General features: G+C 44.8%; 1 protein-coding gene across 19 annotated transcripts in view; it reads right to left on the bottom strand.

The window, feature by feature from the left end:
• Positions 1-298: 298 nt before the first annotated feature.
• Positions 299-21,423, bottom strand: part of Ankrd55 (ankyrin repeat domain 55) — a 100,076-nt gene continuing 78,951 nt past the window's right edge. For 14 of the 19 annotated variants that reach the window (XM_006231940.5, XM_063282033.1, XM_063282034.1 and 11 more), the window contains 4 exons: positions 20,472-20,639; positions 15,593-16,257; positions 3,079-3,171; positions 299-868 (listed from right to left, as the gene is read on the bottom strand). In XM_006231940.5, the coding sequence (XP_006232002.1) occupies positions 747-868; positions 3,079-3,171; positions 15,593-16,257; positions 20,472-20,639 (1,048 nt within the window). In that variant the 3' untranslated portion in view covers positions 299-746. 19 annotated transcript variants of the gene reach the window in all.

Here is a 21,423-nt window from a genome sequence, read left to right as displayed (position 1 = left end):
TCTACCAGACCAGGAAGTACACGTTGCCAGATCGCATGACCCTTTTTTATTATTGGGGCCATCAGACGTTCTGAAAACAACAGAAGGTGGAAACAATTAAATAACAAAGAAGAGACGTAAACACTGCCAAGTGATTTGGGTTTTAGCCAGGAGCTGACAATGTCAGAAAATATTTTGCAGAAGATTGAGCATTTTGAAGTCACACACTGTGATTGCTGTGGGAATTTAGGACTGTATTTTAATTCAGCTGTGTCAGGGCGAGGTAGAATGGAAATAAATCTGAAAAACAAGTCTAGGATTTGCTTTTCTTCTTCTTCTTTTTTTATTCAGCAAAGCATACTCTTAAAAATATACATAAAATCACCAAATAAGAAAAACAAAAACAAACAAACAAACAAACAAACAAAAAAAAAACCCAGACAAAGCAGCAAACATGGCACAAACATAAATGAAACGTACCTAAACCTTCCTTTCAGGTGTGTATTTTGTTTCTGAATTACAGTGTGTTGAGGGCGGGGGTCCACAGAAACTCATAGACTGGGTGATGTTTGCACACCTGGAGATTCTAAGTGAGTATTTAGGAAGTGTATTTATTTGAAATGAGGAACCTTGAATTATAAAACCGTAAGTGGCTTGTAGAACGCAGCTTACTAAAATTAAGACTTTGCTCATATAAACTAGAGTAATCTCACCCTTGGAAAGTTGAAAAATTAAAGTCTTCTATATTTCCACAGAGCAACCTGCAGTCAGTTTTCATCGTGGGTGGGACTGGAGGACCACTCGCTCTCTTCAGCTGGTGGGTCATGTCCCCTCTGGCTTGGAATCGCTGGAAGCACCCGGTTCGTTCTCAGGGGTTCTCCAGATAGAACTGGATTGGAGAAGGGGGAGGGGATAGAATGAGAGACATTTTGAAATTTGCTTCTCCCAGAGTTGCCTAGGGGGATGGTTCAGGAGAACCCTACGATTTCTCAGGAAGTGGAAGCACATTCTAAAGGAGCCTGTGCTGGTGGGAGCTGGACTAAGAAGAAATGCTGTGTGTTCCTATCTAATCAGGCTTACAACACGTCAACGTCAGGGATTTGAAAAATGCACAAATACCAGAGTGCAAGCTTTGATCCAACATGCTGTGGTTGTGTGTGCGTGCCAGAGCTCTTCTCTGAGGTGGAGCAGCTGAGGATGACCAAGTTAGCACATGGCTCTGAGCAAGCCTGGAGATGTTTGCTTTCATGCAAACCTCCAAAGGTTCTCAGGTTTCTTTTGGGAAGGGCTCGGCTTGCTCTATTTCTTCTGCACTCAGCAAAGTCGATTAAATATCTTTGTCTTGTCTCCTGGAATTTAATTATGAAAGCCTCTCTGGCTTCTCCACACCATGTTCAAGTCCAAGCCAATTAAAGGAGAGTACCGACTTGAGTTTCCCCCAATGAGACACCGCTCAGAACCCTCACTGTGTACAAGTCAGTAAGGGTGGGCAGGGGATCAGTCTGTCCAGTCTGGCTTCCCGATTCTAACTCCTCCTCTGGATTAATGGTTCCAGTTCTGGGTTTACATCAATTTGAAAAATGACCACTGTTTGACTTATGAGTTCTTGAACTCTTGGTTGGTTCCATTCAAACTCTAGCCTGGGGTAGAAAGGGCATCTTGCCTAGTGACTCTGTGTAAATAAATATGCCAAGTGTCTTAGGCTTGCAAGTATGTTGTCTCACTTAATCCCTTGACAGTCTCCTCATGATGCTATTGGTGCAGCCATGGAGGAGAAAGGTTTAGGAACTTCTCTGAAGTTGTTAGGCCAGTTCCAGAATGATCTAATTTACAACTGAATGCAGAGGCTGTGCATGCGTGTGTTTGCGTGTGTTAAACAGGGCGGGACTATGTACAAAGAAGAAACTAGATTGACATCTGGTAAACGTTGTGTGTCTCACGAGGCAGATGATTCTCTATCCTTTCGAGCTTTTTCTTTTGTTAGACAGTATCTATCTGGCCCAGGCTGTACTTGAACTAGCTGGGTAATGTAGGCTGGCCTCACGTTCTGTGTCTTCTTGCTTCAGCCTTTTGACTACAAGCCTGAGCCACTGTGCTTAGCCTCTGGCTTTGTTCCTGACTGTTCTATATGCTACCTAAGTGATGCTGGAAAAGTCCTTTCTGAACTTAGTTTTCCTGCCTGTGTAATGGGAATAGTGGTTAAAAAAAAAAACAAAAAAAACAACAACAACAAAAAAACAAACCTACCTCCTAATGTGGATGTAAGGATATATGAACTCAGAATTTCTAGGTGTTTGGGGCCCTATAATAAATGTAGTAGGTTTATTATTTATTTGGGCTCATTCGGTTGGAAGGTTTCTGGTCTAAGGGAGTACGTTTTACATTATGAGAGTTTTACATAAAATATTGTGACATAAATAAATACAGCTGACTAAAGAAAGTAAAAGAACCATGCATGCTGGGTAGGCAGGTAATCCTACATATGAGAGGCTAAAGCAGGAGGATTGAGAGCTTAAGGTCAGATTGGGCTGTACAGCGAGACCCTGTCTCAAACAAAACAGAACTAAACCAAACCAAACAAACCAGATACTTCCTTCCGGCTTAGGAAGGTTTGGGCTGGATCCCACAGGGTAGGGGAATCAGTCATCTTCAGAGCCCTGCCCCCGCCCCTCCCCCACCCCCTTTTTGAGACTTGTTTCCTGTAGCACAGGCAGCCCTCAAATCCAGTCATTATACATCCAAGACAGGACTCGAACTTCCTGGGTGCTTCTGCCAGGGTGCTAGAATTAAAGCCATGCCCCAGCACATCCAGCTTAAAGTACATTCTTAGGGACATTAGATAATACGGAGCCAAATAAACTCCTGCTGCTGTGTTTGTGTTTCAAGCAAAATTCCCTGAAGGGGAGAGATTATTTTCCATTTATTTATTTATTAGTGTTTATTTACCAACTTCTAGGTCCTTTGGGGGATTGTCTCTGTGCACAAACATTGGCCTTTGTCTTTGGAAACATAAAAATGAGGTGAAGTACTGTACCCGGTGAGTTTGTCTAGACCTGATACGGCTTGCGGAGGGAGCCAGGGAGGGGCTCCAGGACTTACATTTTTGGTCCGGCAGAGGTGCCAGGCTGTTCCGAGTAAAGGGGAAGTCTCTGACTTTAGGTCTGTTTGGGGAGAGATGCTGTAGACCTTGCCCTGGGAACAAATGCATACCCGTTAATCATCAAGACTTGACCAAAACAGACTACAGCGTCCGGCGGACAAGCCAGTCATGAAGTTGTTGAAGAGCCCCTCTAAGGGACATGATGACGTGATGACAGTCATAATAGCCACACTCTGTTACACACCACTCACAGTCTAAGTGAAAAGGCACTGGAAGGAGGTGTTAAAAACAAAGCAAAACACATTTTATTAAATTTACATACCCATGGGAAATGTCCCCAAGGGGAAAGGTGGATTTTTTGTTTTACTTATTTTTTTTTTTAGTTTTAGTTGTGTGTGTGTGTGTGTGTGTGTGTGTGTGTGTTGTATGCATGCACTCATGTGTGAGTGTGCAGTTAGCCTTTTGAGCACTACTACTTAGGCATTGTTGGCATTTTGTCTAGGCTCCGCCCCACACTTACCTGGCAACAGCCAGGAATGCCTGACTCATTATAAAAGGGGCTGCTTGCCCTCCCCCTCTCTCCCTCTTTTTCTCTCTTTTTTTCTCTTGTTCCCTCTCTTTCTCTTCTCTCCCCATTCCCCTCCCCCACTCTCTCTTCACATGTTCATGGCCTCTCTCTCTCTCTCTCTCTCTCTCTCTCTCTCTCTCTCTCCCCCCTCAACTCTTCTCCCCATACCCTAAATAAACTCTAGTCCATACTATACCAGCATTGTATGCCTGGTTCCTCAGGCAGAAGGGATGCCTCAGCATGGGCCTGCAGAGGTAGCCCCTTCGCCCACAACATAATGAACCTCCACCAAACATATCCCTGATTTCCTTTTTATAAAACACAACAAGCATGAGCGATTCACCATGCTTGGCCTCTGGCTTTGCCCCCAGTTGTGTTATGCGCTACCTAAGTGGTCTTTCTGTCACATAGATCCTGATGCTAGCAATCAGGTTATAAGACTTGATAACAAAGCACCCTTCCCCACTGAGCAGTCAGCACCCTTACCCACTGAGCAGTCAGCACCCTTACCCACTGAGCAGTCAGCACCCTTACCCACTGAGCAGTCAGCACCCTTACCCACTGAGCAGTCAGCACCCTTACCCAACTGAGTTGTCTGGTCATATCCAGAAGTCATTTTTCAATTGAAGTAATTTAAATACAAAGTCATAAACAAGCACAATTAGTCATGTCTCAGGGCTAAATGTCTAAACTTTGAGGTTGGTAAATCCTAGTCACACAGATTACAGCTGTCACCTCCTATCTCCACATCTCTGCTGAGTATGGGTGATGGCCAGGCTATCTTTTTCCTGGGAGAATGTTTCTCAATTCCTGCTGCACAGAAGATGAGGTAAGCTTAGGTGAGGTTACCGATGCCTTAGCCACACCCAAGTGGATAAAACCAGAATCTTTGCAGGTGGAGCATCAGATTTTCACCAGCTCACAAGTGATTCAAATGCGCAGTCATGATCAAAAATGGTTGACCTACAAAGGAACTGAGGGGTGAACATGGGAAATGGCTTTTTTTTTGAGACAGGGTCTCTATTCTGTTGTAGCCCTGGCTGTCCTGGAGCTCATAGGTGGATCAGGCTGACCTCACAGAGATCCACCTGCCCCTGCCTCCCAGATGCTCGGATTAAAGGCATCTGCCACCACACCTGGCCAAGAAATGGCTTCTCTGTAATGGTGGGTTTTAGTAACGTGTGCATGTGAACCTACCCTTCAGAGAGGATGGTTACGTTGTTGGGGCTTTATTGAGGTTTTTATGGACACCCTGGTGCTTTGTCTGTGGCCATAGAGCAGCATTCTTTCCACCACAGAAATAAGCAATCACTGATTTTGAAGGCTAGTTGTTAAAGACTCAGCACATCAGTAGTCACAAGAGATGGATTTCCCAGACATCTGGAAACAGAAGGAAATACAAGCTACTCTTAAAGGGGCGGGAGAGATGGCTTAGCTATTACAAGTATCTGCACAGCTGCTCACGACTGTTTACAACTCTAGGTCCAGCCTCTTTGGGCACTGTTCACGTGTGATACACATACTTGCAGGCAGAACACTCAGACACAGAAAAAAGATAGGTGCTGCAGAGATGGCTCAGTGGTGAAGAGCACTGGCTACTCTTCCAGAAGACCCAGGTTCAATTCCTAGCACCCACATGGGATGGTTCGCAACTGTCTGTAACTCCAGTCCCAGGGGTTCCCATACCTTCTCTGGACATCAGGCACTCATGTAGGACCCAGGCATACATGAAAGCAAAACACCCAAACATATAGAAAACATAAAATAAAAATTAAAGAACATGTCCATTAAAATGTTGGTTAAGCCCATTTTAGACAATGGAGTAGAACGGTGAGCAAGAATCCCATCTTCGACATCAAACAGCAAATGGCATTCTTTCTGCTTCATCCTGTTCTGGCTAGGTGGGTGGGTGGTCTTGCCTGAAGTGACATAACTACTCTGAGCCCCAATTTCCTGTATGTAATACTTTTTTTTTACAATATTTTTATAACTTTACAACAACAGATAAAAATAATTATATCTGTCTTTTCCAATTGTCCTGAAGATTGAATCGGAGAATACAAGGTGAGCCTTTAGAGTTCAAGATAAAGTACGCCACTCAGTCAACCCTAGCACAAAGAAAACAACGAAACCACCCCACTACACACACACACACACACACACACACACACACACACACACACACACACATGCAAATAATGTTATCGTTTGCTGAGTGGTCTGGTAAGGAACCTGACTACAGCAAAGTTCAGAGTTCAGGCTTTCTATTTCCACAAAGCAGTCCTGAGGATAAGAGGGCTGGGGGGGAGGAGGGGTTGGGGACCAGCCAAGACTCCATCTACCCAAGTGACTCCAAGGGGACACCATGTGTGCCAGTCACCTAAGCGATGCCTTATGACAACAAAGGTTTGTTTCTGTGGTTGATATTTTACCGTTGTATTTCATTCTTTTAACCTTGAAAGTAAAATGACCCCAGCACTCATTACTTAGAGAGGAAACATTCGTATGTAGAATTATATTAAAGCCAGTGGGTTCATGATTGAGGAGAAATCCATTACTAGGTAATTATGGACATAATTTGTTAGGTGTTCACTATTGTCCGGGACAGGGAGAGCTGGGGTAGGCATGATCTCCTCACGTCTTGATAACTATTGGACCCTGTGGTTTGGAGGGATTCTAAACATGTTCATGGTCTCTTTCTGGGAAAGGACAGGAACTAGTCTTTAGGCTAGCTGTACCTAACCTTAAAACTCACATCCGACCTCCCTAGGCATTGAAGAAACGTTGCTCGGATGGGAGAGTAGTAATCAGAAAGGTCCCCTGCTGGCCTTCTGCTCTTTTCTGAGGGACAGAATGGAGCTGTGCATAGATAGCCCAGAGCTTTTATTAGTGTGCCAGGCACTTTCGGGAAACACACACCTGAGGAACAATAAAATACTGAAGCCAGCAATTGCCTGTTTGGAACTCATGTATTTCAGACCTAGTCTGTCCTTACAGGGGCTAACAGTTTACACAGGATCCTGTTGTCCCTCAGGAAGTGCTGTGACGGTCTATGTAAGGTCGCCTCAGTGGAAGGAGGGCTTGCATTATTTCCTATGCGTGTCTGATTAGGTTTGGGGGAATGTTTCAGGCCTAAGCCCTATGGAAGAGCTGGTCTCGAGTCCTACAGGTTTCACTGGTATGTTTGCCCCTTCCTGTGCAGCTCCAAGACCTTGGGCAGGTAAGCTAACCTCTCAGAGTCTCAATCTGTAGAGAGAGATTCATCTATAAAGTGGGAAATGGGAAATAAAAATCGCTCTTCCAGTGAAACTGGTGGGAAGTGTTCAAAAGGGAGGCGCCACCATTTAAAGGTGTTTCTGTGACCTTCAAACAGAAGATGCCTTTTGACCTGGTCTTTTCTTTTCTTTTCTGAGAAAAAGTCTCCCTTTTGAGAAATGGTAGCGCAGGCTGGCCTCCAACTCAGCCTCTGGGAGGGGGGCTGTCACTGTGCCCAGCTTGAGCTGGCTCTTAAAATACGGTAGAACTCTGTCACACATGGCAGTTAGAAGCTAAAATAGCGCAGGCCAAGCTATCACAACAGTGGTAAGGTAGCAGATTTTCAAGGAACCGAGAGCTAGGCTGGGAACTGCAGAGGTGGTGTGGCGGGGGTTTGAGATGGCAGGTCCACTGCTCCTGGTGAGACGCAGGCTAGCCCATACCTGTGAGGGCTATCCTTACCACCAATTAAGAATTTGGCTTTTGTTCTAAAAAAACTGCTAATGTGTTTAAACCCAGGAGGGGTCAATGGTTCTAACCTACCAAACCGGAAAGATGAGTGCATTGTTGCTGGAATTATCTAGAAAATTCTGGAGAAAAAAAAAAGTTGTCTCTTAAGGGAAACAAGGAAGTGGGCTGAATTTTTTTTTTTTTTTTTTTTTTTTTTTTTTTTTTTTTTTTTTTTGTGACCGCTCGTAAACAACCATGGTAGCAGAAAACACCACAGCCCCGTCCGTTCTGTTCCCTTTTCTCTGAGCACTCCTGGCAATGAATTAAGCTGAGGCACTCATTAGGCTAAGTGCTCATCACCATCGTTCCTGCCACCCACTGACAGGTCTCAATAAACACTGAGCCATCATCCGTGCAGCCGAACGCTGGGGCTGCTGAGCTAGCACAGGACAGCATCTGCCCGGAACTCAGCTGCACCATTAGCTCTGTTAGTGTTGCTGAACCCAGGGCGGAGAGAAGAGACCGTATCGGTACTGGTACAGAGCTATGCCATGGCTTCACCACATCAAGGCTTGCCATAGAAACCGTGAAATTTTAACCTGCCTAAAACAACAGTTTCAGCCACGTTAGCGAACCCTTTCGATTCTTAAGCAAAATTTACTGGTGTGTATACGTATGTATGCGTGCATGCATGTGTGCATTTATATGGGTGTGTGTACTTGGGCCAGAGCATGTGTGTGGAGGTCAGGGGACAAGCCTGTGGGAGTGGGTTCTCTCTTTCTGCCTTGTGGTTCCGAGAACCAAACTCAGGCCACCAGGCCACCACCCTCTCACTGGCCCATTCCATTTGAGTTTAAGGCAAAAGACCCAGTAGTTCTAATAGCAATATACCCAATGGTGTTAAGATACCCACAGAAGTAAAGTTCAGAAGCTAGGGAAATCTGTTCATTTGGGGACAACATAATTGATAAAGAAAATTTGTAGAGAATTGGTAAGCTCGCTAACAAATTCAGTGTCAATACGTAAGTGTGGAAGTGCTGGGTTCAAGTTCTAAATACATCACCAACGGACTGGAACATCTTTGAGCAAACCACTTAACTTCTTTCTAGACTATGTGAATTATGACCAGAAAGGGCCTATGAGACAGACACGTCGCAACCCCCATGTCTTGATGGTCGCCTGACACCGTAATACAGAAACACATTTCTTACTTGGCTAATCGGAGCTCATCTGATAGAGCGCTCTAGGTCCCTCAAACAGAGGGAACATCAGACACATTTGTTAAACTCATGATAGAAAAGCTAGGAAACTAAATGCAAGCCCTCAATTGAGGGAGTTTGTTCTAGCCATGGCTGAAGGGGTAACAGGAGGAGATGATGTTACCACAGCCCAGAAACGAAGTGAGAGTCACAGCACTGGGCCATGTTTATGGAGGAGATGAAGCGGACAGAGTTGCCATGGAGACCCACTGAGTTTCTACTCTCATCCCCATCCTCTCTCAGTGCCGCCTACTGGGTGAGACTACCTGAAAACACAGCCCTCAGAAACACAGGGGAGCAGGAAGAAGACTTGCACTGGACACACTTCTCTGTCCCTTTCCTTTCTTCTCTTTGTGGGGAGGGTTAGGGGGATAGTGAGACAGGTTCTCTTAGCCCAAACCAACCTCTGCCATGCTTTGTAGCCAAGATCTTCAACTCCCGGGTTCTTCATGCCTCCTTCCAAGGTCTGGAATAATAGGCATGTGCTATCAGAGGCAGTTTCCTTCCTTCCTTTCTCCTTCCTTCCTTCCTTCCTTCCTTCCTTCCTTCCTTCCTCTCTCCCTCCCTCCCTCGGTCTCACCATGTGACCTAAGGTATATTAGGCAGCCCCAGCTTCCTGAGTAGCTGTGACTGTACTTCAGCCAGCACACCTGGCTTGAATCTCATTATTTTAAAGATAAAGGTCATTAACAGGTTGTCTTTAAGTTGCGGTGCTTAGCACAGGGACTAATGACGGGCAGGTACGGTGTCTCACTCCCATATTCCCAACACTTGGGAGGCTAAGACAGGGGGATTGCTGTGAGCTTAAGGCCTGAGCTGCAGAGTGAGACCGAGTCTCAAAAAACAAAAAGCAAATGAGTAACCCCCAAATCAAAACTAAAACCAACCAACCAGACTCAAACAAGAGGCCTAGTAGCATCTGCTAGTCACTGTTTTACTTTGCCCATAACAGCTCAGTCTGTTCCTCTGTGAGTGTGTGTGTGTGTGTGTGTGTGTGTGTGTGTGTGGTGTTGTGTGAGTTTTGTGTGTAGTTCTTGTGAGTGTGTATGTGTGGTGTTGTATGAGTGTGAGAGTGTGTAGTATGTGTAAGTGTGTATGTATGTATGTGTGGTTTTGTATGAGTGTGTGGTGTTGTGTGCTGTGTGTAGTGCAGTATGTGTGAGAATGGATGTGTAGCGTGTGTGAGTATATATGGAGTTGTATGAGTGTGTGTGTGTGGTGTTGTGTGAGTATGTATAGTGTATTGTGGTATGGAGTAAGTGTGTGTGAGAGTGTGTGTGTACATGTGTGTAGTGGGCAAGAGTGTGTGTGTGAGAATATTATATAATGTGTAAGAGTGTGCAGTGTACATGTGTGTAGTGGGTGAGAGTGTGTATGTATGTGAGAATATTATATGTGTGAGAGTGTGCAGTGTACATAAGTGTGTGACAGTCTAAGTGTGTAGTGTGAGTGTGTTTGTGTGTGAGTGTGTGTGCTGTTAGTTATGCATATTCTGCGTGTATGTGGGCACTTGTGTTCATGTGCATGTGATAGTCCAAAGCTAGTGTCAATAATCATACTTGATCATTCTTTTATCTTATACTTTGAGGCAGGGTCTTGCAATCAAACCCAGAGCTACTGATGCGGCTAGTTTCCTAGGCAGCTTACTGTTTGTCTCCCAAGACCACCACAACCACCTAGTGTGTACAGGGTTTCTAGGGCTCCAAACTCAAGCTCTCACACTTTCTGTCAAGCACAGATCCATATCCCCGGCTTTCAGCTCTTAATCTTTTTCCCTGGAGCTGGGGACCGAACCCAGGGCCTTGCGCTTCCTAGGCAAGCGCTCTACCACTGAGCTAAATCCCCAACCCTCAGCTCTTAATCTTAACAGCTACCCACAACCCCATGAGCCATTGACATTTTTTCCCATTTTTCTTTTTTTTTAAAAAGATTTATTTATTTATTATATAAGTACACTGTCACTATCTTCAGACACACCAGAAGAGGGCATCAGATCCCATTACAGATGGTTGCCAGACACCATGTGGTTGCTGGGATTTGAACTCAGGACCTCTGGAAAAGCAGTCAATGCTCTTAACCACTGAGCCATCTCTCCAGCCCTTCTCTCACTTTTCAAATGAGAACTGTTATGGTTTGGGGGTTGGAATGACCTTCAAGGGCCATTTCATGTGCTGAAGACATGGGTGTCCATGGAGCAATGTGCAGTGACGGGGCTTTTGAGGAGTGAGTAGTCCATGGGAGACTCATAATCTGACACACTATCAAGATGTGATAGAAATTTAGGTGAGATGGGATTCGAGAGAGTGGGTGCTCGGAGCCAGCTGCGGCCCTAGAGATGTATCTGTACTTTAACCCTTTCCAGGCTGTCTGTGAAGTCAAACCATGTCCCAAGAGTTATGCTGGGGGTGGGGGAGAGTGCTTGCTTCCACTCAGAAGGCCCCAAGTTCAGTTGCCTAACCTGTCTCCCTCAAAACTCACTTTTGGGTTAAAGACTTTTACGGAGATTTGTGCTTTCAGGACTCACTTTTCTTCAATGGCTCCTTGCTATAACTAGCATGAGTATGTATCGTTAAAATAAAACAAGTCAAAACAAAACACATTTTTGCTATTGGTACTGTTCATTTCTTCTGAGTCCCTTGACGACTTCCATGTCTCCTTTCCACTGCTCTGCAGGTCAAGGACTTCACTCATTACTTCTCTGGGGACTAAGCAAATCCCAAAGCAATTACATTAGATGTTCTGTTCTTCAAATGACGTAGACATCTTTGGATGGTCTAACAGGCGGAGTTTACTAGTTTCCTACCCAATGTCTACTCTCTTTCTTGTCCCTTAGAAGCAGAGATCTAAGTTAGAGGCCAGAACATGGTACCCAGCTATAAATACTACAGTTCTCAGTCCTCTTTGCAGACAGGCAATATGAGCATGTGATCCAAGTTCTGGCCAGCCAGATGCAAGCAGAAGTGTGGGTCTTGTGGCAGAGGACTCCTAAGAGGGAGGCCATTGAGGTGGGAGGCATCCTTTCACCATCTTCCCTCCTCTTGTGCATCAGCTTAGACTGTGAAGTGACCCTGAGAGCAGAAGCTAGAGATCAGGCTGAGGGGCGGGCAGATGGAAGGAACCTCTGTCTCTGGTGATCTCGTGTCCACTGAAAGTCTGGGAAATGCCTACTTCAGACTTACTGCACGTGAGATGGCGCTGAGCGCTTGGTAGGCGAGCGTTCATGGAAGGGGGCCTTAGAATTCTAAGTGTGTATCTACTGAAGCCAGAATCTCATCTTTTAAGGACTCAAGAGCAACTCAAAATAGCAAGAACGAAGCCTCGAATGCTCTGTGGGAGAACAGCCCCCACACTGAGCATCCATCATCAATGACAGCAGCTGGCCTAGGCTTAGTGACACTAGTCGGCTCTCTCACTTTTCATTTCTCACTAAGCCTCCGTGATTCCACCCCCTGTCCCCAGTCTTTCTGTGATTTGTTCAGAGTCTGGCTGAAGATGGCCTTAAATTCACTCTATAGCAGAGGCTGGCACTAAACTCCCGATTCTCCTGCTTTGACCTCTGCCCCCTCCAGTGGTAAGAACATGTGTCATCACGCTCAACCACTTCTAATGTACCTTAGAAAGCATCAGTTTTGTATTGGGGCATTGTGGTTCATGCATAAAATCCCAGGATTTGAGAGACTAAGGCTGGAGGATTGTCATGAGTTCAAAGAATACCCGGTCTACATAGGAAATCCCAGGGATACAGAAAGAGACCGTGTGTCTCAAAAACAAATGAAAACAAAAGTCCACTCTCAGATCATGCCCACAATGCCTTTATGAACACGACTTTGAAGAGTCATGAGGCTGGATGACACACACACTACTCCCCTCGCCTCCAGTCGCCTTTCCCCTGGCTCCTAGATCACCAGCATCTATACCCCATAATACTCTCAAACCCTGGGCAGCCAAGGGGGAGGTGGTCTGAGATTTGGGTTCCTGCCTCCTTGCTTGGTCCTGTTGCCAACCGACCCATTCTTTTTTTTTTGTCAACACTGACCCCAGCAATTTGGTAAAGATCAAAGTGTCATTTTGACAGCAATTAAGATAGCCCTCTCCCTATTTTTGAGCCAGGGTGTAAAGTTGTGGCCTTCTGTTCTAGGTAGCTGAAGCCAAACCATACTTATATTAAATGGACAGGAACAGAACAAGACTTCCAAGCTTTCAAAGGAAGCATGATTAGCGTGACCAGGTGAAAACCGACTCCAAAAGGAAGGCTCCATTGAAGCCTCAGCAGCCACCAAATTGTCAACGGTGGCAGAACTATGTGTTCCCTCTCTACTCTTTGGCAGCAACGGCATAAAAATGTCATCCCTGCCACAGGCCAAAAATGTCAGTGCTCTATGGGGTAAGCAAAATCTGGAGAGGCTTATCTCATATGTAAACAAATAGCCTTCACGTGCCATCCATAATTATCCTGTACTGAAAGAGTTACATGCACATTTAAGTACATGAGAAGGAGCCACATTCTTCTTTAAAAGCTCTATTCAACAAGCGCGTTGATGACAAAGGAGGACCCAGCATGCTGTGTATAAAACAGGATGGTTGGGGGAGAAGGGGGGGGTCTTAGGATTTGATTGCCGTGACCATGGCAACTCTTACAAAGGAAAACATTTAGTTGGGCCTGGCTTACAGTTTCAGAGGTTTAGTCCATTCCTGTCATGGAAGGAAGAATGACAGCCCGTGCAGGCAGACACGGTGCTATACCAAGAGCTGAGACTTCTACATCTGGATCCAAAGGCAGCAGGAAGAGTGAGTGACACTGGGCCTGGCTTGAACATCTGAAACCTCAAAACCCAACCCCGGTGACACATGTCCTCTAACAAGGCCACACCTCCTAATAGTGCTACTCCCTGGTGGCCAAACATTCAAACACATGAGCCAATGGGGAACATTCCTACTCAAACCACAGCAAGGAGTGGCTCAGTTGGTAAAGTATCCTCAAAATACAAGGATCTGTGTTTCTCTGAACCCAGGCAAAGTTTCTGGATGTACTGTCATAATCCTGTGACCCCAGCACTAGAGAGGCAGAGTCAGGAGAACCCCTTATGTTCACACCAGCTGGTCGAACTTAATTGGTTAACCCCAGGTCAGTGAGGGACCCTGTCTCCAACAGGTGGGTGGTGTTCCTGAGGATGGCATTCAAAACTGTCCCTTGACTGCCAAGGCATCTGCATACATTTGCACACATGTGAATTAAAAAAATAATTGATGGGTTGGAGAGATGGCTGCGTGGTTAAGAGCATGGACTGCTCTTCCAGAGGTCCTGAGTTCAAATCCCATCAACCACATGGTGGCTCACAACCATCTGTAATGAGATCTGATGCCCTCTTCTGGTGTGTCTGAAGACAGCAAGAGTATATTTATATATAATAAATATATAAATCTTTTAAAAAGTTGATAAGAAAAGTTCCACCTCCAAACAGAAACATGGCCCTCCATACTTAAAAAAAAAAAGAACTTGGTTTTTTCTTTTTCAAACATAGACAGAAATGTGGGTTAAATAGATATATAATTTTCTCCCTGTAACCCTACTATAAAAATACCGGAAGTATATTGATAAAGAGTAGGTGATGTAAATAATTCTGCATAATACTGGGAGCAGTGGCACCCAAGAGTACCCTGGTCACTCAGGGCTAATCAGTAACTTTCATGTGAGAATGTTGGCTTCAATTTTTCAAGAGAAACTAGAATCTTTAGGGTTTTTTTTAATGTAAAATGTAAAGTTTTAAATACTGGCAATTGATTCATTCAAACAAAAACCAAGGCACTGTTTGAGTGAGAAAAGTTGTACAGCCTCCAAATCCCGTAGAAATTGAATTATTTTTTAGTAAAAATAAGAAGTGGGCAAGGTGGCAGAAGCTTATAATTCAGCACTTGAAAGGTGAAGGCCAGAGAGGAGTCAAGGCTATCTTCAGCTCCGTAGTAAGTTCTATGCTAACCCTCTCAAAAAGCAAATGGCGAAATAAATTACGGAGTATCCATGTTATGTATAATGAGGGGAATATTAATGTATATGAATAATATTTGTATGTATATAAAACGTAAGTTTTTTAAAATAATTTTTTTGAGAATGAGCCTCACTATGTAGACCAGGCTGGCCTTGATGCACTCATAGAGATCCACCCACCTCTGGCTTCTGAGGACTGGAATTAATGTGAGCAACAAATTCTGCTAAAACTTAGGTTCTTTAGTATGATAATTATCACAAGGCCATATATACATAGTTCATGTTTATTTGTAGAAATTATTTTTAAAGCCCAGGACAAAGTTACTTGCAAAGCTGAGACTCCTGGAAACTGTCAGGAACAGGGAGATGGGAGAGAACGATATCTATCTATCTATCTATCTATCTATCTATCTATCTATCTATCTATCTATCTAGAGATTTCATGCTTATATTCATAGATGTGTACAGAGATGTATGAAATGTATCTGGAAGCATAAGCAAAAACTGAATGGCATTGGTAGCTGTGGATGAGGGAAGAAGGGAGACGGAGAATGGCCAAGCAAGCCGTCGGTATGCGGGGAGACACAAACCATAAACATTTATACTCATTTATACTCAGGTATAAATGAGGCCCTTTGTCTCAGCAAAGGTTTGGTGGGGTGGATCTGGAATGGGGACTGAATGATGATTTAAAACACATGACAACTTATTAACCGTACAAGCAAATTCATGCCTTGGGAGTGAGCATGCCCCACGACTCCAGGAAAGAATGCCTTTTAGAGGACACGGCCATACTTTTACCTCAGCCCACTCAGGGTGGAAAAGCTGAAAGTTTTCACTTCCCAGAAATCTTCAAACTAGGACAAAATTAAACGCGGCTGTGGCTCCCGTTTTATTGGAACCTGCAGGCTACTCACCTGGCAGTTACTAGCTTAACTACATGAGATGCTCCATGTGTGAGGGAGGCCTTGAGGAGCGGGAATGGAGGCCATTACCTGGTGAGGGATTAGGTAGATGAGGAAGATGTGGTGGCCCAGACAGCTCCTGGTGACCAGGCTGGCCAGTGAACATCCTGTCTAGTAACTTATCAGAGGAAGACACAGTCCAAGCCTTGCAGGAGAATGCCTGCCTAGTGTCACCCTTCCAGGGATTATCTAGTGACACCTGGCAGCCAGTCCTATTATTCAACAGGTCCTGTTCGCTTCGGCTTTTCTGAGAACGCTGGGCAGTATGCTGAAGACCAGAGTTCAGACCAGCGTGGGACGTGGCTCCATGGGAGGCTGTCAGGAAGTTACTGCCCAGGGTGATGGGTGGGAGACTCTGTGTTCTGATTGGTGGAAGCCCCTTCCGGGCCAGGGATTTCTTTTCTGGCAAGAGATACTTTGAATTCTCTGAGGTCCTCTTCTTAAAGACAACCATGTCCACCTGGTCACCAGGCTGATCTTGGCAGTTGGTATCCACGACGCTGTCAAAGGTGGCGATGATGTCATTGACTTCCGAGGTGTCCTCCTCCTTAGGTCTGGCCCTGCTCTGCTCCTTCTGATGGGCTTTCTGCTCCTCTTTCTTGTTTTTGCAGAAGATTTGGTTGAGCACGCTGAATCGTCCTTCCTTCTTTTGGGGTTGACTGTTCTGAGAGGGGAGAGGCCTAGCAGGCTCTGCTCTAGAGAGACAGGAAAGAACAAGAATGCCAGGCGAGGCCAGGAAATGGGGGGAAAGAACGATATGACACCCCCAAGCCCATCCACCTGCTTCATCAGCTAGTCTAGGCTCAGGCACAGATGCCCATGGTCTTCAAGTCAAGGTTTCGCACAAGCACTCCATTTTACACTAACTCCTCACAGAGAAGGCACCTCAGTACTCCACCGCCCTCTCTCCCCTCTCTCTTCTCTCTCTCCTCTCCTCTCTCTCTGAGATGGGGACTCCACATAAGGTAGCTTCAGGCTCCTGAGTACTGTGCTTATGGGCATGTGCTACCCACATCTCTCAGGGGCTGGGTTTACCCCCTCCCCTCCATTTTGTTGGCTTTTTTTTTTTGACCGCGTTATATGTGTATGTAATGTGGTGCTTGAAAGCATGGGAGGGACTTCGGTTATTTCACTCCAACTCCACTCTCTCCCCCTTCTTTGCCTCCCCTCCCCTCTCTCTTTTCCCCCTCCTTTCTCCTCTCCCTACATGTGAAGACTCGAGGTTGATGTTGTGTATCTTCCTCTGTGTCTGTCAGCCTTGCCTATTTATTTAATCTTTGACACTTATAATTGCGTATGTGAATAAGAGTTGTCTGAGAGAAGCTGCACTCCCCATCACTCCCCTCCAGGGGGTTGCAATGTTACAAGTCCAGAACTGAATTATCTCAGGGCCTTTTTAACCCAGCCAACGGCTGCTCTCCTCTGCTGGTGACCACCAGGTCAATCTTAAGGTATGAGCAACCAGCCAACAGACTGAGAACGTCATGTCAGAAAGTACCTGAGGCCAGTATCAGAAACTCCCCTGCTCTCTTTGCCAAGGTGCCTTGATTTGCAACTTTGTCTTTGTTCTGGTTCTATGAAAACTTCATCTTGGAGCCTAGACTTTGAGGCAAGCTAAATCTGTTTCCAGGCCGTGGTCACTGACACGTCGCTCCAGAATACCCCATCTCTGATCCCTTCTGAGGCGAGGGTTGTGTTTTTATGCTGACATCTGTGTGGATGATTCGTGTAAGTGTGGGTGCTTGCATGCCAGGGCATATGTCTGCGGAGGTCAGAGGACAGCTCTGTGAATCTGGTTCTCTCCTTTGACCTTTGCGTGGGCTTCAAGGATAGAACCATAGTGCAAACGTGCACAGCAAGCCTCTCTACCCGCCGAGCCATGTCTCTGGCCCAACTTTAGTTATTAATTAACTAATTAATTCAGGGCCTCTCACAGAATCTGAAGCTTGCTTATTCAGCTAGATTGGTCGGCCAGCAAACCACAGACACTTTGTCTCCATTTCTCCAGCACTGGGATTACCACTGTGAGCTACTATGCCTGGCTTTTTACATGGTTGCTGGGGGAATCAAACTTAGGTCTTCTTATTTGTTACACAAGCATTTACTGACTGAAGCATCTCCTCAGCCTCTAGAGCTTAATTCTTTTAATTAACTCGTGGCAATCTGTTTTCAACCGTCAATTGATTAAGCTGAAAATAGTCAACAGTAGCATATGTGTTAGAGATGAAGTGTACGTGTGATACCCAAAGTTAACCTGTGAGTTCCCCTTGCCCAAGGACCATGTAACCTCTTGGAATGTTGGGAGTTGTAGTTCTTGGAATATAACAACTGTCTCCTGCAGGGGACTATAGGTTTTATAAATCTCTGTGAGACTTGTTTCACAGCCACTCAGCTGGAAGTTCCAGGGAGTGGTTCTGACCAAAAGTCCATCTTTTGGTCAGTATTTAATATTTAATAGAGCTTGCTTCAAACTTGGCCCAAAATGGTGGAATTGGTTTTTCTCTGGCAAATCTCAGGATGAGCATAAGGTGTGAGTTCAGGTCTCGCCTGGCGGAAGAAGGCAGGAAGCCTGCGGCTCTCTGCTTCTGAGTGAGAGTTCCCAGGACAGCGGCATTGGCAGTACTGAGTCTCGCCTGTTTCATGCTATTTGTTTGTCACATTGAAAAATCCCCCTAAATATGGTTATGAAAAATACTCTACTAAAGGAAACAGGCAGAGCAGACCTAGAGTTTGAGCTCCGGGGGAAGAGGAAGTTGTGTGTGCCAGAGGTTGGGCGTGGCAGATGTGAGCAATGCTCAACTCAGAGCAAACTCAAAAATGTGGAGAGGGTAGCGCAGCTGTTTGGTGGCTGGCTCAAGCTGAGTTTCCCCGAGGCGGCGTTCTGCTTTAGTCCTTTGGAAAGTCTGTGCTGTTCTCTTGTGAGGCCACAATCAAGCCAATGCTTTCTGCCATGGGGATCAACCCTGAAACTGGACCCACAGGCAGCTGCCGAGAGGGAGATCCAATACCGCTCCTCAGAGCGAGATGCTGTAGTCTGTTTGAAAAACACCAGCGCTAAATTTGAATGCATACAATGGATATTTTCTCACTACGAATGCACGCACACGCACACATACACAGCCATTTCTACTTTTCCATTGTTTTGGTTCTTTTTTTTTTTTTTTTTCCGGAGCTGGGGACCGAACCCAGGGCCTTGCGCTTCCTAGGTAAGCGCTCCACCACTGAGCTAAATCCCCAGCCCCAACTTTTCCATTGTTAATAAATTTTTTTTTATCTCCCTTTCACCGTGGAAGTCACATGGTCAAATGAATAGCCACGTAGCAGAATATAGGAACGATGAAACAGCACATGGAATTCTAGAAATACTTAGTGGACATGGCTAAGACACAGGCTTTCCACAGTGTGCATCTTACTAGTGGTGTCCTATAAGCAGCTAAGAAAAGGGAAAAGCTGACTAAATTTTGTATCTATTGTCTTCCTTTTTTTTTTCATAACAGTTTCTGGACTAATGCAGTGATATTTTGCTGCTTCTGGACTTACAGATAAAATAACTTTTTAGTACGCTTTAAACACGCACTCTACTTGGTTTGGAATTGGGAAAGTTTGACTTTATTCATTTTTATTTTAATTTTATATTTTATTTATTACTATTATTTTTTTGTTTTTTTGAGCCCGCTGCCCACTGAATATTCCTTTGAGGCAGCTGTGCACGAGCTTGATCAGCCTCATCCTATAGCGAGGACAGCACCTAACACACTCTGTGCTGAACCTGAATTTTGTCCGTGGACAGTAACCCAGTAGATCTGACGGCAGTATGTGGCCATGAAGTTTGATCTCCTCCCCTCCACACACACAGTAGGATTCAGAATTCTGATGTTGCACAGATTTGCATGAAACAAAGCCCAGAGGGGCAGGAACCTGTAGACTGAATGGTAATTGGTAAATGGTAATGGTAGTTGACAAGAGGAGGGAAAATGTTGGTGGCATTAATTTCTCTCTTTATTGGTATTGGGCTTTGATCAGATGAAACTTTCGTAGCACAGTGCAAGCTTCAATCAAAGTTGGTTTAATTGCCAAAAGTGTAATTAATATGCCAAGAACTTAAAACAGTGCTGCTCTTACTAGTTTTCTTTGCTATGGAAAATAGCAACATTAAATGAAATTAAAAGGTATTTATTTATTCATTTATGGATGGTGTCTCCTTAAGTAAACAGCTCAAACTGGCCCCAAACTCACGGTTCTCCTGGATTACAGCTCCAATATTGTTTTAATTAAAATGTGGGTTTTTTTCATTCTAACATGTAGCAATCAGAAATGTATCATTACTGAAACAAATAGCAAAACAAGTGTTTTATTAAAATTCACTCAGATAAATATTTTGACGCCGTAATGGCAATAGATATAACTCAGACTTTAAAAGCTCTTTGGCATCTCCAGAAAGTTTCGAGAGTGTAAGATAATTGTGGAAAGAGTGATTTAGGCAAAAGCAGGAAGAAAGGGAGAGGAAGGGGTGGTTTAAGTTCTCTGGCCCATAGCTGAAGGATTGGAGCTGGTTGTTACTGTCTTCATGTTCCACACAATGGGGACCTCTTGATTAACTGGATAATTAATAATGCAACTTATGCAATCCTCATACTATTGAATTACTGCACCAGCTAGATGGCTCAGTGGATTAAAATGTCTGTCACCAAGCCTGAGGATGTGAGTTTCAGCTTTGGAACTCACATACTGGAAGCTATCCTCTGGCCTCTCTCTCTCTCTCTCTCTCACACACACACACACACACACACACACACACACACACACACACGCACAAATCAAATATTATTGCTGGGTTTACATACATGTTGGTGGTTTATAAAACTTTAACGTTATAAATCTCTGAGAGGAAGACACTAGATAAACTCACCGGCCCTCTCGGGAAAGGAGCCTGACGCAGGCTGTGTGACCACAGTACAAGGCGTAGGCCAGGGGCGTGCTCTCATTAATGTCCCTCAGGTTGCTGTCCATGCCCAAGTCCAGCAGTGACTGGACGCATTCTGCCTTTCCAGCAGCTGCAGCCCAGTGCAGGGGTGTCCTGGGGGAACAACAGAGAAGAGACATAAGAGGCTGAGTCAAAGCCTTCCAGGCTTAGCCATGGTCGGCTTCCTGCCAGGGTCGGGGAAGGAGGACGATCCCCATGCTCTCCATAGTATAAAACAGAGTGTATGGGCCCGGGTAGGGAGGCTGGGGTGTGTGCCAGAGACTTCCTCCACCGCTGTGCATTCTCCCTGCCTTTGCCATTTCTGCGTTCCCTGAGAATGTCCTAAAGAGGAAGTATGAGTGCTTTTAAGGCTCTTTATACACAGTGCCAACTGCCTTCTAGGAATGCTGACTCAATTTACCCTCTTACAGCTGAACGCTGCAGTATGCCACCATCTTTAAAAACCTTTGTTAATTTGGTTGGCAAAATGATACCTGGATGTATTCCTTTGCATTTCTTTACTAGAAAGGCTGAACCTGCCATTTGAATTTCTTCATTGAAGTCACTCTTAATGCCTTTTGTTTATTTTTGCTTTTCTTTTTTTAAAAGGTAGATTCACACTATATAGCACGGACTAGCCTTGAATATACAGTCCTCCTGCCTCAGCCTCCATAAGGCTGGGATTATAGGCATGTGCCACACTAGAGACAGTTTCTCTTTTCCTATTAGAGTATTCATGTTTTTCTTAGTAATTTAAGTGGGCTATTTACATATTAAAGACACTGATCATTTATAGGTCATCTATACGAACTTCAAAAGTTTTGTTATTCAATCTTTTTAGTGATTTTTCTATAAAAATGGAAACCATCCATATTTGATTACATTTTATTTTATCTCT

Source organism: Rattus norvegicus, chromosome 2, assembly GCF_036323735.1.
Source record: "Rattus norvegicus strain BN/NHsdMcwi chromosome 2, GRCr8, whole genome shotgun sequence".
Classification (NCBI taxonomy): Eukaryota; Metazoa; Chordata; class Mammalia; order Rodentia; family Muridae; genus Rattus; species Rattus norvegicus.
This window is presented reverse-complemented; position numbering and strand designations above follow the sequence as displayed.